Source organism: Nothobranchius furzeri, chromosome 12 (genome assembly GCF_043380555.1).
Source record: "Nothobranchius furzeri strain GRZ-AD chromosome 12, NfurGRZ-RIMD1, whole genome shotgun sequence".
Taxonomy (NCBI): domain Eukaryota; kingdom Metazoa; phylum Chordata; class Actinopteri; order Cyprinodontiformes; family Nothobranchiidae; genus Nothobranchius; species Nothobranchius furzeri.
In genome coordinates this window covers 34,398,024-34,426,003 of record NC_091752.1, presented here as the reverse complement: position 1 = coordinate 34,426,003, position 27,980 = coordinate 34,398,024, and the positions used below count along the sequence as shown (strand labels likewise).

The following is a 27,980-nucleotide window of genomic DNA, read 5'->3' as shown; positions in this document are numbered from 1 at the left end:
ATAATGCACTAAGTAACCTTAATAAAGGGGTCCATATTGTAAAGTGTTACCTGTACTTCTCAAACAGCACATTGCTGTTACATTGCACATATTCACATAGTAATCTAGTCTTTTATTTTGAAAATCCCTGGGGTTTTACACTGAAACTGATTTCCTGTCTAGCCCAATGTTAACTGTGGAAACTGATGAGTCCCAAAAGCGTCACGCTGCAAAAATAGAATCCGACTCTCTCAGTAGCGGCACGGTGAGCTGATTCAGTGACACGCCTGAAAATTGCCGCATCACGGCTGGTTTCAAACCGCCTCATAGACTGTAATGGATTCTATCTGAAGCAGTGACATTCCACTGCCGTTCCGCGCTGCTGATGCTTCCAGTGTGAAGTAGGGTTTAGTTTCCCATACTGAGCTGGATGTGAGCAGTTTGTCTGTTGAAATGTAAACAAATTGTGTGTAATCCAAACAGGTGATTGGCTGCAGAATAATGACTGAATAAACTGTGTGTGGCCTTCGGGGGACCTTGTACTTTTGAATAATGCCTGAGTGCAGTTAATCAACTTTTGGCCGCTGTGGAAACTTTGATGAATTAAGCATTGATCAAATAAGTTCAGGGCACTTCTAATGCAACGACATCATAAGTGGAGAAGGCAAGGCAGCTTTATTTATATAGCACCTTACAATAGGATAAAACTGACCAAAGTGCTTCACAGAAATGAAAAACATTAAAAACAATAAATAACATAAAAATGTGTAAAAACTAAAGCACTGACACCAAAAAGACTCATGCTGAGAAGCATCTCAGCTCTGACACAGTTTGACACTGATGCAATAAAGACTTTGTTTCTACTGCTCATTTTGAGAGGATAGTTAGAAAACGGATCCTCTTAATGCATCTTGTTTAAAACGCAGCCTCCTTTCAAACAGGAAGTGAAGCCACCGGGGGCTGTTGTATCACTTATATTCATGGCTTTTTGAAAGCAGGGATGCTTGGTATTGCAGCTTTGCAGAGGTTAGATTTGCAGAACTTTTCCAAATAATTTTGACCAATGATTGAATATAATGCCTGAAGGTTTGTAGAGCAACTGAGACATTTTTACACTTGTAATATGGACATTTTAAATTTGGGAATACTTGGGGAAAATATAAATATATTAAGAAAACTGTATATTTCTACCTCAAAAATACAATTACAAACATAAATCCTGAAAGAAAACGTTCAGGTCAGCGTTTCCAAATGAAACAAGCTGTGAACTTTTGAAGCCTCCTGCACGCCGCTTGTCTGAAGCTTGTTAGAAGATGGCCTTTAAAGGTTAAAATTATCCTGCAATGCAACAAATAAAAACACAAGGATCGGAGTGAAGACTTCATTATTCTCATTGGGGCTGCTCAAGTTTACATCTCGAGCTTTTGTGTGTGTCCTGTCCCCTAAAGCTCAGAAAAAACAGCTCTCTCAGCTTCCTATATCTTGTGTGAAATCAGACCAGAACCAGGAAACTTGCCAAAATGAATCTTGTTTACATTCAAATGAAAGAAAGGGGAAAAACTGAACATCAAAGCAAAAAAGCATCAAAGACTCTTGATTCACACTTTTGCTGTTTTTCAAAAGAAATGGCCTCAACACCAGATGGTGCAGCCTATGTTTGATAGCACTATTGCTCAGCTTTCTCTCATACAGCTCTGCTGAAATAACCAACCTGCTACCAGCCCCGGTCCTCCTGGTAGCACTGAACAATCCCCATCTGTCCCCGTGCCGGCTGCAGGGTGTATCTGATCTAATTCAGCTGGTAGGAAGTCAGAGTTCACTGAGCGACAAACATAATGACACAGTGGAAGCTTGTCATGGGCTCTTATTTCACCAGCAGCTCTGCTGTGTGCCTCCAAAACACATTTCCTCTTTATTTTTGTGAGCATGTGCATATGTATTCACATCCTCAAGAGGATTTTCCTTCTGAAATACTAGGGAAATAGTTCATTTTGTTTTGGAGTCAGGCTTTAAAGGAAATGAAGGGTACAACCCTCCAGGTCTGAGCATGCAATAAGCAATGGTGACGGATAGGCATTATGAGGAGTTTCCTCCTTCCTCTGTTGGGGATTTGCGATAATCTCCTTTAGAATGACTCATAGGTTGATTACCATATTGCCTGCTGTAGGCCAGGATATCCTAAATAGACTTGACATATAGGTGAGACTTCCAGGGCTGGCTGGAGAACTTGTAATGACAGCAGTGTTCACCTGTAGCGGGGAAACACGTTCCCTCAGCGGGTAAAGTCCCGTTCTCTCAGAAATATTTGATCTTGCGTCATCTCGCTACTCCTCCTGTTCTTGGCAATAAAATCTGTGTTTCTGTATGATTCTAGAGCAAATATCAGCAGAGTTGCAAGATAGAGAAAATAATTTCAAAATAAATAGAAGCGTTGTTTCATTTTAAAACCTTTTAAAACCTTCAGAACAAACTCAGTATGGCTTTCATTTTGTGTGGATCACTGAGAAACCCTTTTAATGTTATTTATGATTATAATCGATCACTCTTAGTTTAACATGCAGGCTGAGCATGAAAATAGTGTCCTACACATTTCTCCTGCATTAGCTACTGATAGAAAATAGATGGTGAAACTGTAGGATTAGAAAATTCTGACAGATCTTTTCAGACTCCTCACCTTGGCTCAACATGGTGAGCAGTGAGGAGGGCTGTAGCGTGTGACAAGATCCAAACGCACAAGTGCTAGTGATGGGAGATAACAGGTAGTTAATCTAGGAACAATGACAGGAGCCTCGAAGAAAAACGAGGAAGTGGCGGCATTCCAGAGGGCAAAAGGAATGGTCTGAATATTCAGGTGCAGCTGGATCTGATGTGTGCGAAAGCACTGGATCGTCCGGTGTGAATCTGAGCCGAGACTGTGTGGGAGCTTAAAGCTTGGTTTGTGCTTGACGCATTCACTTACCGCTTGGTGATGCGGCTCGCGGATGGAACGCGCTTCACAACTCGCAGCGTTTATGGTTCATGCGGCTTGTCTCTGCGGTGAGCCAATATTCTCCCAAACTATAGGGGGCAGCATGGAGCTCCACGGCATGCATCCAACACTACACCTTAGTAGAAGTAAAAATTACTGTTGTTTACAACATGGCATTCCAGGATTTTTTTAACAGCGTCCTCGTCTTTTCAGACAGTGCGAGCTATTTCTCTCCAAGAATTATTAACAACATGTTGATCACGGTGATCTTTGAGAGCTGAATCATACAAATGTCTGTATTTACGAACCTCTGCCATACTAGTTCTTGCCGGTCCGCCATGTTTTTCCGCGTCCGACCGTCCGCGTGGTTAAGGTTGGTTTATGCTTGATGCGTCCGCGAGGTGTGCACGGCTCCGTGCGGAAAAGTTGCGTCATTTTGCATAATTTTAACAACCACGCCCCTCCATCGCGCCTCCGCACGGCCCAAAATTTCCGCAACGCGCACCTAGGAAATTTTCTAACCACGCGGACGCGGAAAAACATGGTGGACCGGCAAGAACTAGTATGGCAGAGGTTCGTAAATACAGACATTTGTATGATTCAGCTCTCAGAGATCACCGTGATCAACATGTTAATAATTCTTGGAGAGAAATAGCTCGCACTGTCGGAAAAGACGAGGACGCTGTTAAAAAATGCTGGAATGCCATGTTGTAAACAGTCATTTCTACTTCTACTATGGTGTAGTGTTGGATGCATGCCGTAGAGCTCCATGCTGCCCCGTTCAGTTTGGGAGAATATTGGCTCACCGCAGAGACAAGCCGCATGAACCATAAACGCTGCGAGTTGTGAAGCGTGTTCCATCCGCGAGCCGCATCACCAAGCGGAAAGTAAATGCGTCAAGCATAAACCAAGCTTTAGAAAATTTCCTAGGTGCACGTTGCGTAAATTTTGGGCCATGCGGAGGCGCGGTGGAGGGGTGTGGTTGTTAAAATGACGCAAAATGATGCAACTTTTCCACGCGGAGCCGTGCACACCTCGCGGACGCGTGAAGTATAAACCAACCTTAACCACGCGGACGGTCGGACTTGCTATACTCACAGTTGGCTGTGAAGACGTAGTTCTCTGGTTTGTTTACTATGACTCAAGCCTCGTACATAGCAGTCTTGTGTCCTTGTCTTTGGCTAGGAAGGACTTCTGCCTTCAAGACGCAAAACTCAGAGTCTATGTCGTGATATTTTACTTTCTGTACGTGGCCACAGACAACATAGTTGTATGCACATAACGATTTGTATGCCCGTAGCTTCTCATGTGTGTACTTACTGGGCCTCTCCACTAAAAACGTATATATATCGGGCCACTGGATATCTGGCCACGCACCTACATTTTCCACCCATTCCGTAATGCCACAGGGATCCGGGAGTCTGTTGCCATTCGTTAAAGTGAGTTTAATAATATAACATTCAAGATTTGCCGGTGATAACCCCGCAGCGCAGCTTGATAAAGCCTGAAACAACGCCATTCTCTTTTGCCAAGCTGTGCGTGCATTCTCGCTGATGTCATATTGTTTACAAACAGTAAAAGGGTCTACTGGTTTTGAGTAGGGAGAAAGAGGGCCAAGATCAACATAACGACCCACATTCCTGCAGTTGGGGTGAAAAGCAATGAGCTCTGTCTTTCCCTCATTCCATATCATTGGATGTCCAAGATGGCGCCCATGACCGGCTGCGTGTCTGCTCAGCTCCCAACCTTTTTTGTTTTTCTATTGTATTCTTGTATTTTTTCCATATGCAGTGCCGATTCTCTGCTGGTGTATGATCGGGACTTCCTGCTCTCGATCCGCTCTAGAATGGATGATTTTCAGAACTCTAATGCGGGACACCTTTTTCCACCGCCGCTGGAGACTGACGCGAACCCAGCTGCAGAGCCTGTGTTGCTCCACGCTTTCCCACCGCCGCTGGAGACTGACGTTAGCCCAGCTTCCGGGCTTGTGCTGCCCGTCGGTTTGCCGCTGCCCCGGAGACCGTGGAAAAAGAAGCGGGGGAAACGAGGCGGCTTCTTTGTTCAGCTCCGAAGGATCCGGCGTGGCGAAGCCATATCGGAGCGCTGCTCCGTGACTGTGATGTCCCGGATCCATCGGCATCTCAATCGAGTCGAGCTGATCTCGCTGCTACCGGGAGGACATGGAGCTGAATGTTACATGGATGTGTCTGAGGTGTGGATGACCGGCCAGTTGGGAGCTCACGGAGCTGAGAGCTGCGCGAGTGCGTGGGATGTGGGGATGATTCTCCAGCTGGGAGCTCACGGAGCCAAGCGCTGTATGCGTGCTTCGGAACCGAGGATGATCCGGCGGCCGACCGCTGCTGACCAGCTTGCGGCACACAATCGGGGGAGATGTGGAGATCGCCTAATCACATCAGATTACTGCGTATGGGGAAAGGAGCGGTGCTTTCGGAGTTCCCCTGATGCTCAAGGTGGGTGCTTGGTGCCTGTTGTTTCTTTGGGTTCCACCGGGTTGCCCTCCCGCTCTCGTTTTCGCCGCTCTCGTTTTGGACGGCACAATCAGCGGGGAATAAATCTGGCCAACCTACAGTATATTGCAAGATTTGATGGAGCCGGACTTTCTCTTCCATCGGGAAAGCAGTCGACTCGCTTTGCACTGATCAATGCCAGATCGGTTGGAAATAAAACTTTTATTCTGAAGGAATTCTTCCTGAACAATAGCTTGTCTGTTCTATGCGCCACTGAATCATGGTTAACCCCTGGAGATTCAGCTGCTATTGTTGAAATGTTACCTCCTGGATGCTCCTTCATTAACATTCCAAGAGCACAGCGCCGGGGTGGAGGTCTATTGACTATATTCAAATCAGATCTTGTCTGCACACCGATTACCCATCAATCAACTCCATTGTCTTTTGAATTAAGTTTGTTTGAATTGGGACGTTCCCCTCCATTGTTATGTGCACTCATTTACCGTCCACCACCCTATAACAAGGATTTTCTTAATGAATTTGCAAACTTCCTGGCAGACGTCTCCTGCAGATATGGAAAAATACTCTTGCTGGGTGATTTTAATATTCATGTCTGCTGTCCTGACAAACCTTTGGTAAAGGATTTCTTAGATCTTATTGACTCATTTAGCATGTCCCAACGTGTTAATGGACCCACTCATGGTCATACACACACACTAGACCTGATTTTTTGTCATGGGCTGCAAATTAGTGATCTTGGCATTCTACCTGCAACTTTTTCTGATCACTCACCAGTTGTGTTTAATATGAACTTAGACTCTGCCTCTCGTGTTGAGTGTTTCCGTCCCAGCTTCTCTCGAACAATCGGACCCAATACTGCTGCACATTTTGCTGCTATTCTTGCTTTGAATTCAGCTCCATTTCAATCTACTGATGAATTTACTGTTGTTGAGGGATTACTTCATGCGCTTGATTCATCCTGTCTGGCTGCTTTGGATATTGTCGCTCCATTAAAATCAAGGCGAAATACATCCCGACCTGACCCATGGCTGAATGAGCAAACTCGTTCCATGAGACAACATGCCAGAAGACTGGAACGAAAATGGATAAAAGACAGGCTTACTGTATCCTTTGAATCCATGAGAGAGGCGTGGTCTCAGTACCAAAGAGCAGTCAGAGGCGCAAGAAATCGATTTTTTGCAAGCATCGTAACGGCTAATTCTAATAATCAAGGTGTGTTATATAAAACTATGAATGCAGTGCTTTCACCAGTTACAAAACTATTTTCCTCTGCGTCTGCTGACTTGTGTAACCAAATCCTGCAGTTTTTCTTAAATAAGATTAGTGTAATCAGAGCTCAGATTCACCAAACCAACCATGTTCCTGATTCAGTCATTCCCCCTCATGTGCAACTTCAAAGCTTTCAGCCCATCTCTCTGCCCTATCTAGAAAAAACTGTTGCTGCCATGAAACCGTCTGGCTCCCCAGAAGATGTTATCCCCCTCGTCTCCTGAAAGAGGTTTTTCCTTTCATTAGCCATAATGTGCTAGACATCTTAAATAGTAGCTTGACATTGGCTGAAGTTCCTTCTGCCTTTAAACACGCCGTTCTTCAGCCAATCTTGAAAAAACCTGGTCTCGACCCCACTGATTACTCTAATCTCCGACCAATTTCCAAACTACCGTTTTTATCTAAGGTCCTTGAGAAAATAGTGTATGAACAGATGCTGACACATCTAAATGACAATCAGGTAATGGACATTTTTCAGTCTGGTTTCAGAAAACAGCACAGCACTGAAACTGCTCATGTTCGGGTGTTTAATGACATTTTTCTCGCTTTAGATTCAGGTTTCCATGTGGTTCTGCTACTTTTGGATCTATCAGCAGCATTTGACACGATCGATCATAACATCTTGATCACCAGACTTCAGACTTGGGCTGGCATTTCTGGTTCAGCCCTAGATTGGTTCAGGTCATACTTTTATAACAGGTCCGCTAGAGTCATGTTGGATGGCTGTTCATCCGAGTCACAACCACTCCGTTGGGGTGTCCCACAAGGTTCAATACTCGGCCCGTTACTATTTAACCTCTATATACTGCCCTTAGGAGCCATTTTCAGAAGGCACGCTGTCTCATACCATCTTTACGCTGATGACTGTCAGATCTACTTTTCATTCAAGCCAACTCAATCAATGCAAGTTCTGTCTGATTGTATCGATAATGTTAAGCTTTGGCTTGCTGATAACTTCCTCCATCTGAATGACTCCAAAACAGAAGTAATCGTTTTTAATCCTCACAGCATTCCGGCTACTCATCAACCTGACCTCAACTATCTCTCACCTAATGTCTCCACTGTAATTTCCAACCTTGGAGTTAAAATAGACCAGGCTCTGAAGATGGATGCTCAGGTCAATAACACAGTTAAATCATGTTTTTACCACCTCAGGCGTATCTCTAAACTTAAGCACATCCTGAGTGTCCGTCTTCTCAAATCAGTAGTCCACACTTTCATCACTTCACGGCTGGATTACTCCAACTCCTGCTTATACGGCATCAGTAAAGCAGCTCAATCTAGACTTCAGCTAGTCCAGAATTCAGCAGCTAGGTTCCTGACTGGAGTTGACAGAAGACAGCACATTACACCAATTCTAAAATCTCTCCACTGGTTGCCCGTTCATCTCAGGATCAATTTCAAAATCATGCTGCTCACTTATAAATCCCTGAACAGTCAAGCTCCTCCATATCTGTGTCAACTCGTCCATTACTACAATCCGCCTCGTGCTCTCAGGTCTGAGGATAAGCTCCTCCTAGCTCTTCCAAACGCACGTCTGAAAAGCCGTGGAGAAAGGGCTTTCTCTGTCTGTGCTCCCAAGCTGTGGAATGCATTACCACTACTAGTGAGGCAAGCACCAACAATTAGCATTTTTAAATCTCGCATGAAAACTCACTACTTCAACCTTGCATATAATACATAATCATGGACCACTTTCGACATCTGCATTCTTTCTACAATAGAATGCACAATAATTAACATCTGTATTACTGTGGTTCTTTCATATGTTTTTATCTGTTGTTTCACATTCCTTTGTGTTTTTAGTGTTTTACGACTGTTAGTTCGAGTATTTTCTTGTTTTCATTTTTTTCTTATAAACTATGCTTTAAATGTCATTCTGAACGTGTTAATTAACTGTAATCTTTTAATGTACAGCGCCTTGTCTGGTTGTAATGCCATGTTGAATGCGCTTTATAAATAAAATGGTATGGTATGGTATGGTATTCAGATGCAGATAGTTGGCCATTAGCCAAGACTTCACCTCGTTAATACAGGACACAAAGGACTGGATAGAGTGACCTTTCTCCTGACACAATGGAGAGTAAATCTGGCAATCGTCAGCATAGAGATGGAATGATAGGCCATGTTTACAAAATATTGACCCCAGAGGTAGCAGATAAATGGCAAACAAAAGAGGACAAAGGATTGATCCCTGAGGGACCCCCCAGCGGAGCCCCTCCCAAGAAGAAAAAACATCACCCAGTTTAACACAGAATGTCCTGTTGTGGAGATATGATCTAAACCAATCCAGAGCAGACCCTTTGATCCCAACCCATCGTTCCAAGCGATCGAGTAGAATCGCGTGGTCGACTGTGTCAAAGGCTGCCGTCAGATCTAACAACAGAAGCACCACAGATTTACCCTGATCTAGTGAAAGGGATATGAACACAGATAAACATGGCCTCTCACTAGTATCTTCCAACCACCTACAACATGGCAAACTGGACGGACGCGGAGACCATGGAGCTTTTGGCCGTGTGAGCGGACGAACAGATTAGTCGCCTTTTTACGGGGACGGTGAGAGACAACCAGCTGTTCGACAGAGTGGTGAAAACCCTGGCTGAGCGGGGCGTCAAGCAGAACAAAAAGCAGGTCACATCAAAGCTAAAGGTCCTGAAAAATAAATGTCATCAGTCTAACGTGTCTTCCGTCTGACGCTGAATGAGCGACCCTGTACGTCACATGTGGGGGGGGGGGGGGGGCTGTGACGTGCAGGGTCAAAAATGCCAAAATCCTCCCCAGGGAGCCGCGGCAAACCCCGTTTTGCAAACGTTATGGTCCTGTAAAAACAGCTTAAACCTGCCATCGCTAATGGCTACGAGGTACCCTAGAACGTTAGCTGTTACCATATGTAATGTCAATAAATATTATGTTGGGTTATGTAAATTGCTTTAAGAGCTATTTGTATTATTAACACCACTTGAGACCAATAAGCTGTGATACTCTATTCAAATATAGAATATCACCTTGCCTGCTCTTTATTTGTTTTAGTCAGAAGATTCTAGGATTCTTTATTCATTAGGGAATTGTACACACTTCGTTTTGATCCAAGAAACAGTCCGGTTTATAAAAGTAAGAATTTATTTTACAAACAATTAAAACTTGACAAATTGGTTCAACTATTATTTTCTGTGAGTGGATGGAACTAAAAGGTGATGTCTGGAACCTATGTGAGAATATAATATAGTCAGAATCTCCGTATCTCAGAGAGCTGAGTTCTGGATTTAAAATAATTTGGTTTGTTTAAGCTATAAAAAGATTATTATCAAAACCACATTTAGACGCAATCTCACTGTGTTCTACGTACCCAAGCGGAGACGCCCTTTGGATCCAAGATGTCAGATGGGGGTCGGAGACCCCGGTACCAGAGTCCGTAGACTAACTCCTCGTACGGCCAGGTCAGTCCAGGGTGATCTTCCAGGTAACGACAGTTGGAACTAGTTTGCGTCTCAGGAATAACTCTTAAGGAGTTGTAACAATATCAGCTTTGTTCTGCAGGAAACTATCTTGTTGCCATCAGCTTCCCAGGTGCGAAAAAGGTTTAAAAAGGTTTTGACGACGTGTCAAAATCCTTGCTGGTTAAAGAGGTTTTGCTCAGCTGACCGGTCTGAAGCTTGCTCTCGAACTCGAGAGGAACCAGAGTGATCTAGTTTAATTATGATTGAATAGCCAACCAAAAGTTGACAAGTTTGAGGAATATTACCAAGAATCTCAGAGACACACCCTCTTTGATCCGGAGTCTCTGAACTGGGCAAAAGGTTAACCATGTGTCATGCGTTTAACTTAACTTTACTTCGTCCTTGTGTGAGTGCAAATGGTGATGACCTCCTCAAGTAAACATGCTAAACATATATCATTAAGCACAGATTAATGAAACATTTCACCGCCCTATAATTATTATAAGTAGCAACAAACAAACGTTTATTTAATGATTATCTTTAATTTTAAAATCTTCTTTCTTCTGTGAATCGAGGAGTTCATTCAATGAGTTCCTCTGTAAAGGGACCTTGGTAGGAGAGAATGTTATTGTTTGATTTTATTATCTCTTTCAGGGCGTCAGGCTTTCAGTCTTCTGTGAGGGAAAATATTGTAGGTTGTGTCATAGCCAGGGTAAGATGACCTGGCTGTGGATTTGACCTGTGGGTCTGAAAATGAGGCCATTTTGTGACGTTACACATATGATGTCACAATGTCGTTGTGCGCCTGTATGTGTGTATTTGTTCCTGTCGTCTGAAGCTACTTTCTCTTCTAGCAGAATTCTGTGCTGATCTAGGCACTTCTGGGCTTTTTCCCCAGAGTATGACTTACAAGGCATTCGTTCCTACCATCGACATACATACTAGGTTCCTACTAGAGACCACTGCAAATTTATTGATTGAACAGTGTTCCACACATTTAAATATTAGCGTTAATAGCAGTAGATGCAGATAGCATGTTAGACTACTCTTAAAATTTTCAGATTCAAACTCGGTGCTTTCAAATATCAGATGGTGTGATACATACTCGTTTCAGCCTCAGAGGGCATCATTATTCACCTTCCAGGTTATCACATATCAGGCTAATTTGACTCTAGTGGATTTGAGAAAAAGAACAATCTGAATTTTAACTCCTAATGAGCCTCTGGACCCTGTTTTACATTCACTTTCAATAACTGATCACCAGGTGGTTTAAAATTGACGCATTTCTGTGAAGTTGTTCCCAATTTTTCTTACATTCAAAGTAAATGAATGTAGAAAACTAAATACGAGCAGCAGCAACATGCTGCAGTGATGCATTTCTTGTCAAACATGAATTTGTTCCATAGAGGCTCAATGGATGTATTTTGGCAGTGATTAAACAACAGGTTATACTGGACAGCTACAAAGGCCAGTTACAATGAGGAGGCTGCCATTATAAAGACAGGGCACGACCCTGATGTAGATTTCTTCAGTGCCTTTAAGGCGTGACTTACTTAGCGGGCTCCCCAGAAAGTGAATAATGTCTATCCATAAAATCTTTGGAGGTTTATGAATCTCTGTGAAGCACAGCAGTATTTATGTTTCATGATTTACCTCCACAGGTCTATTACAGAATTACTGCTGCAGAAAATGACTCCACATTAACAGACTGTGGCTGAAGCTGTTTTTGAGGATGTATAAATACATTTAAATCAACCCCGAGGTGAAGATTATACGCTACAGGGGTACAGAAAAACTGCTCAGCCTTCCTGTGATTAGTTGATAATGCAGCTTTTAACATATCTTTACTGTAAAGCCAAGATTGCTCGTGGCAATAACATTTTAATGACAACAAATGAGGGTATTTTAAATGTGTGTGTTGCATCATCACAACCTCAACTAGTCATGCTTTGAAAAAACAAAAGTGCTACAGGATATCATCTGCTTTTATTTTATCTGCACGCAGCTGCAAGGCTTCGCTGAGTCGGATTGTTGCTTTGAGTTAAATTCTAACTGAAGGCGCTCTGTGAATGTGCGTGTGTGTGTGTGTGTGTGTGTGTTAGTTTAGGCTTCTGTTGTGCTAATATTAGCAACATTAGCATCAAATACAGAGGAAACATTTAAAAGATGAATTATTTTCAAGAGTTTTACGAGTAATGAACTACTCAGCATCACATTTTTAGTCTGATGAAGGTGGTGATAAAAAGTCAACATTGTTACAAGGTGGAGGAAATTAATCAGGAAAATCCATCATCAGCCTCCCAAATATTTACCAACATGATGACGATTAATCTTTTGCTGGCCACATGACAGATGCGTTCAGTAAAACATTTTCAGTTTTTATTTATTGCAGATGAGGATCTTGAAGTTTTAAAAGCTATTATAATCTCCTATAAATATTACACTGGACATTTTCTGGCATACTTATTCTGTTTTCATGAGCTATTAGGAATGTTTTTTTTTATTTCAGTTAAAAATGTGATAGTTCTCTGCAAATGATCACTTTAGATCTGCTTATTAATGTGAATGAAATAAATACATAAATACATACCTTTCAACCATAAGAACACAAGCTAATCAGAAATATACACAATTTGTGGACACTGAGATTCAAGTTTGCTAAAGCTTAACATTCATTAGAGTGGATAACTCATTTATTTTGCTGCAATTAAATAGCAAAAAGCAACTGGACATAATCCCGTAAAGACATACATTTTTACAATAATATTTGGCTCAATGTTCTAGAGCAGAGAAGTAAAGTTTTGTGTTACTATGCAGTTTTGGCTTGCTTTTAGCACCCCCTAGTGTCTGTTCATAAAACCAAAAGTAAAACTTATCTCCTTGCTGTGTGTTAGTCTTTTTAACACTTTGAAGTGTCTCCTCAGCTTTCATTAGTGTCTACAGGAGCCGTTCATCACTAAATCAAAGGAAATCAAGGAAACTACCAAAAAGTATGTCAGCTCCACTTTTACTTAGTCCAACAGGGACCAGATCATCACTCTGAAGTTGCAAGTGCAGTATTCTGGCCACAGAGGGCAGTGGAGGTCTGAGTGACATTTCATTAACTCTGTAATGGGTCATTTTAGCATAATCTGGCTCGAGAAAATTATGTAAAAATATGAAAAAGTTGCATAGTGTGGCCTAAAGCGGCAATATGTCGTTTTTACCATTAATCTCTGGAAATATCAATCAAAATGTTGTTGAAAATGATTAAAATGATGGTCGGTTGTTGAAAAATATTGCCGGCTTCGTAAAATGTAACCATGAAATTTGGATCTTAAATACGTAGCGGGTCTATAGCCTAATTTATACCTCTCCCTCTGAGTCAGGACGTAGACAGGCAACACCATTATTTGTCCTTTTGAAGGCTCTCCGGCAGACTCGCAAGGACGGCCATAGTCGAGCTCTCTTTTCTAAACATCCATCCATCGAGACGGAGAATGCAAGCTTGTGATTGGTCAGGACGCCGGTGTCTACAGCGCCGCCACTGCTGAAGATAACTAGCGGCAGAGACAGTGAAGCTTGAAGAATACCTCACGAAAAAACTCTAAAAATATTAATGTTTTTATTCATCCATGATTGGAGGAGTAAAAAGATTCGCAGCAAGTATTTTATTCATGGACAGAATTGATAATTGCTGTTAGATAAGATGAGGATACAATGACAGAATGTTGTCAATAACACTGATTTCTACTTCTACTATGGTTTAATGTTGTATGCATGCCGTAGAGCCTCATGCCACCCCCTACAGTCTGGGAGAATATTGGAAGGAAACAATAAACGCTGCAAGTTCTAATGCACGTTTCTTCCAAGCGTCTCATTTCTGAGCGGAATGTACATGAGTCAAGCATAAACCAAGCACTGACATATTAGATGCCATCTTTTCTTCTACATGCATTGCTTGGTTCTTTTACAACAAAAAAGGGGTAGTTCTTTACCTTGTTTTGCTCATGTTTCGGCTAATTTCTATAGTCATCCTCAGATCTAAATAGAGAGATAAACGGAGACCGAAGTGACGCCACCAACATCGGCACAGCTCTGAGGATGACTATTGAAATTAGCAGAAACTTTAGCAAAACAAGAACAACACTTTGTTTCTGTGTTTTAAAAGAACCAAGCTATGCAAGTTGACAAAATATGCAGGTGGAATGTGCAGAAGTTGCTTCTACGTGAGCCTGAAAGGACAAAATGCATTTACTGTTTTGTAACAAGCAGTTACAAAAGTATCACCATCCGTAAACCTTGTGTTCCACATTTAACTCTTCACTCATTGCCAGTGATGAAAGTGAGTCTGATGCTTGTCATTTTGCTGGAGGTTGAACAATTTGATGAAAAACTCATTCAAAAATGTAACTCCCAGGGATTTTTGACCCTAATGGCCATCCGTTGGTAAAGTCTTACTCAAACCCAGATGTTTTTGACAGTTTGTGGAATAATGAACTCTCCAGCTAACTTAACAGCTTACTTTTGAAAATGTTATTCTCTTAATAAAAGTATTGTATTACTTCTAATCAACATACATACCTACATATAATCCCAAAAGGAGGAAGGTAGGAATGATTTGCACACCTTGCCAACTCTCTAAACGTTTGAATTTAAATGTAAAATTACAAATGTTTTGAGCCACAAACGGCGGCTTCTCTACAACACAAAACTTTATTTTTAGACACTTTAAAGTATCGTGTTCTTTTTGCATCATTGGATTGCATTTTGGATAGTTATACACGTTTGCATATGCAGGTATTAGATCTACATTGGTAAAAAGACCAATACATTTAAATCTTGGAGATTTTTGGGTGAAAGCTTGATTCTTCAGAACAGCTCCTAAAATGTGTGACTGGAGGTTTCGCTTCGACTTCCTTAGATCATGCTCGGCACAGACCTTGTAGAATGAACCAGCCTCCCTGCTGACCCATTTTATGGGAACCTTTTCAAGCTATTTTACTTGAGTGTTCAGATTCTTCTCTTCTAACCAGCAGCCTATAAAGAGACTAGCATTCTTACGGTTTGAATTCCTGCAAGAATATGTTAGTAAATGTCTTTATGCTGAATTGTCAGTCAGATATATACGTCACTGGTATGAATCCATTAGCGTTTTCGTTTGATTTTTCAGATAAAAGTACAGTTTAGGGAGCAAAATGGGCAAAGTAGCAGAATTTTTTGACACTTATTGGCATATTTCTAGTAGCTCTCCATAAGCTCATGTCTGGTGGACTGTCAAGCCTTTTCTTTAAAGTGAAAAAGGCACTCTGTGTGCCAAAACTGAAATGTTACAGTTTTTTACTGCAATTCCAACCCGAATGTGAAACTGAAAAACATTATTAGTTACAATAGCGCCTAATTATGCATGCAAATATGAGAGTTGAGAACTGACGCTAACAGCTTCCACATTTTATACAACTAGCATGGGACAACGTTCCAGAGCCAATGAATATGTGCAATTATAACTCACAAAACAATGTAAAATAGATCAGAGCTTTAATGGTGACTGTGATACCACATTTTTGGTATTTTTTCATACTCAAGACATAACAGTGAGTCTGCATCATGTAAAAGGATTCAAAATACCACATCTGTAAGTACAAATGCTCATACAAAAACACTGTGATCCAACTGTCAGCGCTGACAGTAGCGTTTATATTAGAATATCTGCAACATCATCTGCTAGATTCTCCATCTCTGATAGGTACAAAATAGACAAAAATAATCTCATATAGATTTTTCATAAATTTTCCAAAATATTTCCAAGTGATCACAGCATAAAATCATCAAAGACTTTCTGGATTCATTAAATGCTAATGTGAAAATAAGTGTCTTTTAATCACATGTTTTGCCTTTTATCATCATCATTTCACTGTAAATATCTTTAACAACTCTGCAAAAAGAATATTTTTTATAATTAAAACAAAAAACTTAAACAGAAACTTAAGGGAAAGACATAAAAACTATGTAATGTTGCATGATCAGTAAAATGTAAATAATAGTTACAGGTATGGTTCACATAAAATGTCTTTGAGGCACTCATTGCCTTTTAACTACTGTAGCCCTGCCAGTGATAAACGTTGGTAACGTCTCATTTACACCGAGTACGGCACAGATGCGGTCCTATTTTTGTTCGGCAGTGAACCTCAACTGGTGGCCCGAGGGCCACATTTAGACCACAAGACTTTTCCGCCCAGCACCCCAACCCTAACACCCCCCCATTTGGGGGATTTTGAAGCTTAGCAACAAAATTCATGTCCCCTTTATGTTCACCAAACACATTAAAACAACAATCAAGAGATTTTAGATGGAAAACAACAGCATTTTAAATATTAATAAATTAAGATACAATATACTTGAACTTAATTTTAGAAGAGCATCTGGCCCTCCAGCTCTTGAACAAATTTAGCTGAAGACCACATGGCTTCCGGAAGGACTGCCATTTACTACAAATATGGCTCATGTGCAGAACGTCTCTGGAAATTTTCTCCGGTGAGAGCACCAAATCTCGGGGGTTTACATGGCCTCATGTTTTGAAATAAGAAAGATACCGGTACCTAACATACACAGTGAGCTGTCATTAATAAAAATTTTAAAAAAAGCCGGGGAAAAAGCAGCATGGGTTTTATTTTGAAATACCCCAAATGCACCATACTGAGCCATGTCTCACTTCCTGTGTAAATATGCATATGGATCCACACCACACTGCAGTTGACAGTACTGCTCTGATTGGACTCAAGGACTTTTGGGCCTAGTCCACACGTAGCCGTTTTTTTTATAAACGAATATCCGCCCCTCCAAAAACTTGTATCCACACCACCTCGTTTAAAAAAAAACTCTGTCCACACGTACCTGGATAAATACGTTGTTAAGGACATGCCAGACCTGTAGGCGGCAGTACTTCCCCCGTTCTTAACCTCGTCCTTCGTCTGTGGTCTTCCGCAAGGAGCAGTAACTCCGCTTGCAAAAACAAACAAGCAAAAAGCGCTTGGACAATTGATAAAGCAAGCGCAGCTCTGAGGACATCCATGCTGTCGGCTAGTGTAAACACAGGTCGCACACGTGATGTCAGCATTTTTTGTCGCGGAAAGTGACGTTGCGGACCTTAAAACTCTGGTTTTGTCTGTCCACACGCAGACACCCAAAACGGAGAAAACGCATATCTTCACTTTGGCCGGAGTTTTTAAAAAGATCCGTTTTCGTGTGGATGACAGGCCAAAACGTAGAAAAATATCTACGTTTTGGCAGATCCCCGGCTACGTGTGGACAGGGCCTTGGTCTCTGCAGAAGCCGCGCTGAGTTCAGACCACATCTTTACCTTACTCGGTGTAAACGAGGCATTAGCTTTAACTCAACATTTGAAATAAAAGGTGAGTGCAATCACCTCTCAGTGATTGGAGCTTTTGCAGCTGAGGCACATGTTTTATAATGACTTTCTGAAACAATTAATTATAAAAGAAGTGTTTTTCAGCATGGCCAGTCATAGTTTCGTCATAGGTATGTGTAGGCTGTTCCAGGGTCCCATCCACAGCTCCTCTTCGTCCGATATCGTGTGATCGCTGTGTGACTCCAGTGTTTCCCGACTGTTCTTGTGGCTGTCGACAGAAGTCTCTTGCTCCTCGCTGATACACGTTCCGCTGCTTTTTCTGTCAATTATGGTCTTGGTAATGTTGATTTTTGACCCAAAACCTTTTACTTCTGTAATTACAGAGCTCAAGGAGCCACAGGAGGACAGGGTGTTGAGGTTTACGTCCTTGTTGGAATTAACACACGTAACCTTTCCATTTTCCGTGTTGTTTTCTGACTCCTCAGCGTTCCCAACAGGAGCGGGTTCTTCGTGAGTTACGCCCAACTTGTCAAGTTTTTTAAAATGCTTACTTAGCCGGCATGGAGAGCCCATCTTCAGGTTGTTTAAATGAGAAGGCCGCCTGGTTCGGACAATGGTGCCGTTCTGGGCCAGGTAAACATTCCCGTTAATGTTGCTGTGACTGTTGGGGAGTCTGTTCCGCTGGCTCTCCGTAGAACTCTCCTCTCCGGTGGAACTGGTCTCATTCTCCCGATCTACCGTAAGTTTTATCCGCTTCTTTCTCCCGGACTGTGAAACAAGGAAGAAGAAGGTCAATGTCAACATTTACACAATTTTCACAGAGTGCGCAGCTCTCTGCTAAATAAAAGCTGCTTTAAAAACAAACAAACTTTAGTCGACCCAATATTCTGTTTTCTCGCTTGAAGCTTTGATATTTTCTGGGGTCTACTTCCATGAATTCTTACGAAACAAACTCAATAAACCTCTAATGTTTATTTTTATTTTAATACTTCATTAAGATAATCTTTAAAATCCAAATTGGAGTTAGTCTGAAATCCTGAATGGTTAATGTCTTCTTATTTATGCAGACATTTGGTTATAAATCTATCATTTTTGATTGAGTTCAATTTCTACTTTTCAACCGAAATTATTTTATCTACTAATGTTTGATTTTAAAGTATACTGGGAAAAAAATCCAACTATTCATCAGCCAAATCAGAACATTTTGTCACATACTACATGTTTATTCACACTTAAGCATTACTAGTACCTTCGCTTAAGCTCTAAATAAATTTACAGTGGAAAAAAAAGCATTGTTTTTGGTCAAATGTTAACATCAAAGGCAAAAACTCAGGACAAACACACAGGGTCTCAGTGGAAGTACGACTATATAGCTGAACAAATTCAAATGCATGACAAAGCACACAGAAAACATCAAAGAGAGGAAAAAGTCAAAGATGTAAGGAAGAGTGAGATTCAGATAATTTGCAGGCGAAAACTGCAACGCTTTTTCACTGAACAGGAAAATGAGAAAAAAAGTGGACATTTGAAACAGTCTGTAGATGCAAGCAGTATTTTTTCACTCCCATGCAAAGGTAATTGATTTTATTCACTCTTACTTCACAGGGTCAATATCTCCCTAGAAGGATGTGGAGTTCCCTTCAGACTCTGAATCACCATCTGATGTTTCCTCAGTTTCATCTGAGCCTTTTGATGCTCTGCCACTCCTTGATGCAGAGCCACTGACTGAAGATTTGTCAGAAGAGATGGCATCCTCGTCCACCTCAGTGATGGGGGACAGTCCTCCATATGTCTCGTCAGAGGTGCTTCTTATCTCTGTGCTGTAAGCTTGTCCGCTGTATGAGGCAGAAGGCCCAGGGTCTCCAGACGCCACACTGGACCTCCTGGATAATGAGTCATCACTCATCTCGCTGGCAGAGTCTTTGCTTTCATGAGTTGATTCAGATTCTTCCTCCTCCTCCTCCTCTTCTTCACTTTCCTCTGTGATTGTTCCCTCTGAGCCACGGCTCAGGAGTGACTTTCTGGATTGCCGACTCCAGTTGGTGGACCGGGAACCTGCTGAACTCCCTTCGCTCTGGTCTGTCACCTGACTACGAGTCGAGGACCTCTCGCTTCTCTCTGAACCTGACTGTGTTTTCTTGCTGGACCCACGAGATGAAGAACGTTCACTTCCTGACACTGACTCTGCGTCGCTGGCTGTCCCGGTTCCTGACTCAGCCTCGCTCTGATCTTCGCTGGACTTCCCGGAGGTCAATTGTGACGATCTGGTTCTCTGCGATGATCTAACGCTGGAGCCAGATAGGGATGCAGCACTGCTAATGCTACCGCTCTTACTTCTGCTGCCAGTCCCACTGACACTACCACCAGAACCAGAGACACTGCTCCCCCTGCTGGCTTCAGTGGCTGATGATCTGACAGAAGAACGTGCAGAGGAGCCGCTTTCTCTAGAGCTCTCTGTAGTTTCTTCCTCCTCAGACTCTTCATCAGAGTCTTTCTCTGTTTCTGACTCTTTTTCCGTTGCTGTCCCTGTTCCTGATTCTGTTTCCTTCTCAGATCTGGACTCTTCTTCGGAGTCTGACTCTTTCTCAGTTTCTGACTCCTTTTCTGTGACCGATTCTTTCTCTGAGTCTGAGTCCTTCTCTGAGTCGGACTCGCCCTCTGTACCTGATTCCTTCTCACTGACTGACCCCTTCTCTGTTTCCTCCTCCTCAGATTTGGACTTACTTTCCTCGTCAGAATCCTCGGGTTCATCGGGCTCTTCCTCTGAGTCTACGGTGCTCTCGTTTGTATCGTCCCTGTCTAAATCGACTACGAGATGATCTTTGTCAACGCTGCTTTTCTCTGAAGCTTCCTCATCAGAATCTCTCTCCTCACTTGCACGTTCTTCAGGCTCACTCTCAGTCACACTAATAGACACTTTAGATTTCCTTTCATCTTCACTGGCTGCTTGTGAGGTCTCCTCATCTCTCTCGCTCTCTGCGACTGAGCTCTGACTCACGCTGCCCTGTGACTTCCTCCTGAGCCGCAACTTGTTGCTGATGTTAATTCTCTTTAAAACTTTGCTAAGCCGGCTACGAGCATCGGACTTGCTGTCTATTGGACCCATAGCTGCTGGGCTGTCAGTGAGACTCTCCTGGCTGTCAATGCGACGAGCTGACATCAGTTTAGCATAATCCTTGTCCTTCTTACCAGCGCCAAACATCTTGAGCATCTTGGCTTTATTCCACGGAGATAATCCAGAAGGACCAGCGTCAGATGGTGGCTCTCCTCCCTTGCTTGCAGCCAGGAATTTGCTGAGTTTCATGACAGACTTCAGTTTCTTGGCGGCCTTGGAAGGCTCACCTTCTTGTGCTGGCTCAGCTTGTTCAATTTCCTCCTCTGGCGGCATGTCCCTAAAAGCAACCCTCTTCGGTGCACCTCTACCTCTCATGCCACCACGACCTCTGCCTCGGCCCTAAGACAGTCATAATTTATTTAGCAACCTTTTGCAATGACAGTCAGGCTGCTGGAATGTTACACAGGGCTCTGTTTCAATAATAAGCTGGACATTTACAGCCTATTAGAGAACATTCTTGCCATTATAATGGTAATAAAAGAAATCCCATCGAATGAAAGGTAGTACCTCAGGGCCAGCGTAGTAATACCCATCATCCTCCATGATAACTTCTCCATATTCATCATACATGGGAGGTATCAGCCTTCTTCGGCTGCCATACTGGGGGAAGTTGTACCTGAGAAACACACAAAACAGAATCAGGTTCTAACATGCAGAACTCCTTTAAATTGGACAACTGTTTTGTTTTCAACCATCCCCATGGAGCAAATTACATCAGAACACAGAGTTCCAGTCTGTAAAACAAATGGCCACAGACAAAAAACAAACACCATGTCATTAAAAGGATCTATTTTTAGACTTAATGTACTTAAGGAGTCAGTGTGGGGGAGAGACATAAATAATCTGTCACTGAGCCAAGAATAACAAACAACCACAGCACACACTTGATCAATAGTCACTTTTTTTGACTTATAAATGTGTACCGTTTTAAAATGGAATATTGATCTTGATGCCTTTACTAAAATATGACAAATGAACAAATCTGACCCAAAAGTTATTTTGATACAAATTATAATGGGATTAAAGTAGTTGAGGTAATTTTAATGTTGCTAAAAGAAACAAAAAGACACCCATTACACTCCATTCTAGTCCCGATTCTATTTAGTTTTCTGACGGATATTTTTTATTAAAGGTGCAACATGTAAGAATGAAGTACGACTGACATCCTGTGGACACATTTGGTTACTGCAGTAAAATTTTCAGAGCAAACTTTTACTTTCACACTGCCATTCAGTGAGTTTCGTGCCTGTAGACAATTACGGATCAGCACCGGAAGATTCTATATGACAAACAAAGACGAGACACACACAGCAAGTTGATAAGTAGATAAATACATTTCTGATGTTAGCACTCTTGAGGAAGTGTGGTTGTTTGCCACATTGCTGTTATAGTTCTGAATGACTCATTAACTCATTAACTGCAATTGACGCCAAAAGTCGTCGTTTTAAATAAAACCGAATACATTTTTTACTGAATGGGCGTCGGAACGAGCCCCCACACCATGTAAACAAACATTCCAGCTCTAAAGCCGATCTTCATCCGCATACCTCACACGTCACGTGATCAGGAAGCAGAAAATCCATGTGTTAGGAGAATGTTTTGGGCCGCTGCTGTAAAAAAAAACTGAGGCGCGAATCAGAAAAGCTTCTGCTGATCACAGTTCGACAACGGATTATGAAAGAAGGATAACATGCGGATTCTTCCTGATTGAAGAGGTGAGTCTCCATTTTGTTTTAGAAGTTTTGGCGTTGACATCATAGACCGCAACTTTCTGTGACTCTTAAAAAAACTGAAAACTCTGAAAAACGCTGGCAGCGAAGAGCTTTTCTGATCAGGAAACAGCTGCCAGTCAATGAGGTAAAGGAAGTAAAACACTACGAGTAACTATTTACTTCAAACACAATTTACTGTGATTGAAAGTAGCTAGAGATCGTGTTAAAGCAGACTATTTTTTCTAAGTCACTGCTAGCATCATTAGCTCAACGTTAGCCTCTAGCCTGGTTCACCCGATGGAGTAAAACAAAAACATGCCGTGTCTTCTTAGGGTCACAAGAAACAACCTCGGGGTTGCTATTCTTTACTATCTTTGGTTATTTAAACAACTCTGGAGCTTTTTGCCTGCTGGTGTTGAATGCTGCAGCATTAGCTCGGCACAGACTCTCTGATAGTAAACAGTGACTACGTCCTTCGTTTTTTATATAAAGGAGAGAAACTGATAACGCCTCAGAATGAAATCAATTTTCTTCTAACATGATTGAGACATTAGACTGTTTTGTGACTATTTTACTGAAGAATTTCGATATAATGTTCCTTTAATCCATCATAATAATTCATCTGATTATTTTAAAAAACCTTTTATTTGTTTTCACCAGTTGGGTTTTCATCATTGGTGTAGAAGATCCACACTTGCTACCCTTTGATACATTTGAGAAGCATATTTGACATGTTTGCGATGATAGAGAGAAATGAAGGCACCTAAAGGAAAAAGGTTAGTGGTAATTTATGTGTGCGCCACCTTTTGAACATTGAGTACACACAGTCTACTGAATGCCAGATTAAAAGTTTAACCACCAGGTAAAGGTGTCTCTCGTTTTAAATACAAAAATCCCGATCAGAAGTACAAACATCACAGAGATGGTACTTAATGCTTGTAGCAGCTTTTTACAATAACTATTACAAAATCTCTTTGAAAATGTAGTGACACCTCTTGAAACGTCCACTGCGATTCAGACATGTAATTAGAATTGGTAAAGGTGACATGGAAGATTAAGCAGGTGAGTAACTCATGTAGAAATTACCACCCGTAATTTCACTAAGCAAAGTTTTTACATAAGATAGATGTGCTTTGCTTTGATCTAAGCTTGTAAGGTGTTAAAGCTTCTGATAAACCTGCGACATAATTCCCAAAGTGGTGCAAGTCACCTGCAACAGAGCAAGAGTGTCTAATGAATAACAATTTCACAGCAGCTGGCATAGATTTTAGCTGCATGCGTTTTCCACCTTTAGCCTCTTTAGACCATATGGGCAAGCCAAAAACCCTGCATCCATTAAACTTAGAAACGCTTTCAAAGGCTCGGGTGTTAAAGCAGCATAAATGATCTCATTTGGTGAGAGTTGAAGGGTTAAATGCTGTGTTGGTATGAAATATGACAGAGTGGAAAAAATGTGAAAAAACTGTCTTTGAAACTGTTTTGATCTCTCCTCTCAAAATATATCAGCATGAAGGTGAGGTCAAAACAGATAAGGATGAAAGTTTTAAAGTTGTTGAGTGAGGCAGTGCCTATGCCTTCCTACCGGAGGATGTAAGTGTCTGTATTCTCACCCTTGATCATAATTATAGTAGTCCTGTGAGTAGTAATCCTGACCCGGGTCGATACCGGACTCCACTGAGAGTTCCTGCATTTCAAAATGGAAGACAAATATATTACTCAGCACTTTTTTACAGAACAAAAAAAAAATTCAAAACAAAGGAGACTAGTAGCAGCAGCAAACAGAGTGAGAATACAAGGAGAATGACCACAATCTCAGGGAACAAGGAAAAAGACAGAAGTACTTCTACCTCAGGTCTCAGAAGAGATGGCCTCAGCAGCTGCTGTTGCTGCCCAAAGGTTAGTACAGAAGAGGGGGAAGGTAATGAAAGGAAAGGGTAGTCAGGAAAGATGCAAGGATATGAAGACCTCAGCATTTTGTTTCTAATCCAAACTCTGATTTTCTGTATGCGTCATTCTTGGTTTATGATATGAAGGATAAAGGTAAAAAGACCGATGCAATAGTGATGGAAACAAAGAAAGTAGAACAGGGAAGATGCTAAACAAGCAACAGAGACAAAAACATCTTCTCTTCAGGTATATCAACCACACATCAACAGTTCAGATGACCCATGATACGGAGAACAGTAGTAATGTTTTACAATAGAGCCTGATTAAGACATTTTCAAAATGTTTTTTCTACATTTTAAAAAGAAAATGAAGAAATCAGATAAGATTTTACATCCATTGGGTCTACTCTGTCATCAGTAGTGGTCCGGGCGGACCCATATCTCCGGTTCTTTGACCCGCAGGGGAGGGTCGATCGGTACAAAGTTGAACTTTATTACAGTTACTTTTAACTTTCAGTCATTTCAGTAGCCTCTTTCAGAAAACAATGCTACCAATGTGCCACAGCGCCGAGCTGGCATCAGCGAGCCTTAGGTCGTGTATAAGTGGTCAGACCGTGGTGGTAATGTGGTGCAATTGTGTCCTTTTTACAAAAGATTACACAATGGCGGTATTAAAGGGGTACGGGGGTGGTCTCTGCATGCTTTTGATTGTGATCGAAGACCAGTTTTAACCAGGAAAGATGTGAATACCACTGCTGTTTGCGTCTAATCTACCCAGGTCAGCGTTCTGAGATTAAACTAATTATCTAACCAGATTGACAAATCAAATGTTTCCCATCACGTGAACTGAAGATAAGCTATTAACTACTTTGTTTCCATCAGTAAGAAAGATATCTCTGGACTAAAAATGAAAATAAAAGCATCAAAAGACCAAACTGCTTACCTGCCTGCCGTAGCCTCGCCTCCTGAGAATCATAGAAAGAAGGAAATAAGACAAACAGTGAATAAAGATTGACAGCAACTTTCATAAAAGAATAAAAATAGTATGTCTACAGGACTATTCTGCTGACCAGTGAGGAAACTACAGCTTTACTTACTGTGCATTTTCATGTGTTATATTAGAGTTGCAGATATTGTTCAGTTTTCAAAAGGTTGCCTAAAGCTGCACGGCTATCCTGCTGGTATAGACATTTTCTTGCTCACCTTGTTAACTCATCCAAACAAACAAAGAAAGATGTAATAAATGCAAACATCAAAGTAGCAGAAAAGATTGAAAAGTGGGAAAAAGGTTTACACAGCTGAATGGGGAGAATATAACTGGAAGATACAATAAGTTTGAGGGGAAAAAGTCTGACTAAAATCTTCCATTAAGGAGATTGGTGTTTAGTTTGTTTATGTTAAAGGGGAACTAGACAGTTTTGGCTTGCTTTTAGCACCCCTAGTGTCCGTTTGTAGAACTGAAAGCAAAACTCCTTGCTGTGCGTTTGTCTTTTTCACACCTTAATCAAACAGCTGACATGTCTCCCAGCCTTCCTCACCCCTTCTGCACACTGGAAGCAAAAGCGGCGTGGAATGGCAGCGAAACGGCACCGCTTCCAATGGAATCCATTATAGTCGGGAGTGTAACAAACCAGCCACGACGCAGCAATTTTCAGAAGCGGCACGCCCCGCCGCTAAAGATAGGATCGGGTTCAAATTTTTTTTGTGAGCTGCTTCTGGGATGCGTCATTCACCACTAATGTAGGGCTAGACAGGATATCACACACACGGTTTCAGTGTAAAATCACAGGTAATTTTCAAAATAAAAGTATCGCAGCTATACAGTGGTGTGAAAAACTATTTGCCCCCTTCCTGATTTCTTATTCTTTTGCATGTTTGTCACACATAATGTTTCTGATCATCAAACACATTTAACCATTAGTCAAAGATAACACAAGTAAACACAAAATGCAGTTTTGAAATGATGGTTTTTAATTATTTAGGGAGAGAACAAAATCCAAATCTACATTGCCCTGTGTGAAAAAGTAATTGCCCCCTGAACCTAATAACTGGTTGGGCCTCCCTTAGCAGCAATAACTGCAATCAAACGTTTGTGATAACTTGCTGCGAGTCTTTTACAGCACTCTGGAGGAATTTTGGCCAACTTGTCTTTGCAGAATTGTCGTAATTCAGCTTTATTTTAGGGTTTTCTAGCATGAACCACCTTTTAAGGTCATGCCATAGCATCTCAATAGGATTCAGGTCAGGACTTTGACTAGGCCACTCCAAAGTCTTCATTTTGTTGTTCTTCAGCCATTCAGAGGTGGATTTGCTGGTGTGTTTTGGGTCATTGGCCTGCTGCAGCACCCAAGATCTCTTCAGCTTTAGTTGACGAACAGATGGCCGACATTCTCCTTCAGGATGTTTTGGTAGACAGCAGAATTCATGGTTCCATTTATCACAGCAAGCCTTCCAGTTCCTGAAGCAGCAAAACAACCCCAGACCATCACACTACCACCACCATATTTTACTGTTGGTATGATGTTCTTTGTCTGAAATGCTGTGTTACTTCTGCGCCAGATGTAACGGGACATTTGTCTTCCAAAAAGTTCGACTTTTGTCACATCAGTCCACGAGGTATTTTCCCAAAAGTCTTGGCAATCATTGAGATGTTTCTCAGCAAAATTGAGACGAGCCCTAATGTTCTTTTTGCTTAACAGTGATTTACGTCTTGGAAATCTGCCATGCAGGCCATTTTTGCCCAGTCTCTTTCTTATGGTGGAGTCGTGAACTTTGACCTTAATTGAGGCACGTGAGGCCTGCAGTTCTTTAGAAGTTGTCCTGGGGTCTTTTGTGACCTCTCGGATGAGTTGTCTCTGCACTCTTGGGGTAATTTTGGTCGGCCGCCCACTCCTGGGAAGATTCACCACTGTTCCATGTTGTTGCCATTTGTGGATAATGGCTCTCACTGTGGTTCGCTGGAGTCCCAAAGCTTTAGAAATGGCTTTATAACCTTTACCAGGCTGATAGATCTCAATTACTTTTGTTCTCATTTGTTCTTGAATTTCTTTGGATCTTGGCATGATGTCTAGCTTTTGAGGTGCTTTTGGTCTACTTCTCTGTGTCAGGCAGCTCTTATTTAAGTGATTTCTTGATTGAAACAGGTGTGGCAGTAATCAGACTTGGTGGTGGCTACCGAAATTGAACTCAGGTGTGAAACACCACAGTTGGGTTATTTTTTAACAAGGGGGCCAATTTTTTACACAGGGAAATGTAGGTTTGGATTTTGTTCTCTCCCTAAATAATAAAAACCATCATTTCAAAACTGCATTTTGTGTTTACTTGTGTTATCTTTGACTAATGGTTAAATGTGTTTGATGATCAGAAACATTTTGTGTGACAAACATGCAAAAGAATAAGAAATCAGAAAGGGGGCAAATAGTTTTTTACACCACTGTATGAAGCTTACATGTGACCTAACGGCTTATTTGCTCACAGCATTGTTCCAGAAGTGCAGCAGTGTGTTTTTCATGGCTTTAATCCTGGCAGTGGAGAGGAACAACATATATGACATCAAACAGTGATATAAAATGTGATTTCTTTCTTTTTGGTGGCGGATTGCAAAAACAAACTAATATTTGAAGTCTGGAGGGATCGAGTGATCTCGCGAGGATGTTGGCGGAAGTCTCGAGGGATTTTGTGATCTTGCGAGGCGAGCGAGGAGCTGGGCAGGAAAGACGCTTCGCCGCTGAGACTCTCCCGGAATGCACTTCAGTGCAGTGATTGTCGCAAGAA

At 41.7% G+C, this 27,980-nt stretch overlaps 1 protein-coding gene across 1 annotated transcript in view; it reads right to left on the bottom strand.

Moving 5' to 3' along the window:
• Positions 1-18,135: 18,135 nt before the first annotated feature.
• The window catches only part of LOC107376025 (protocadherin-15), a 383,296-nt gene continuing 373,451 nt past the window's right edge, over positions 18,136-27,980 (bottom strand). The window contains exons 34-39 of the mRNA XM_070542556.1: positions 25,150-25,171; positions 24,168-24,206; positions 23,931-24,004; positions 21,116-21,224; positions 19,092-20,947; positions 18,136-18,261 (exon numbers count right to left, since the gene is read on the bottom strand). Coding sequence (XP_070398657.1) covers positions 19,112-20,947; positions 21,116-21,224; positions 23,931-24,004; positions 24,168-24,206; positions 25,150-25,171 — 2,080 coding nt within the window. The 3' untranslated portion in view covers positions 18,136-18,261; positions 19,092-19,111. The remainder of the gene's footprint in view (positions 18,262-19,091; positions 20,948-21,115; positions 21,225-23,930; positions 24,005-24,167; positions 24,207-25,149; positions 25,172-27,980) is intronic.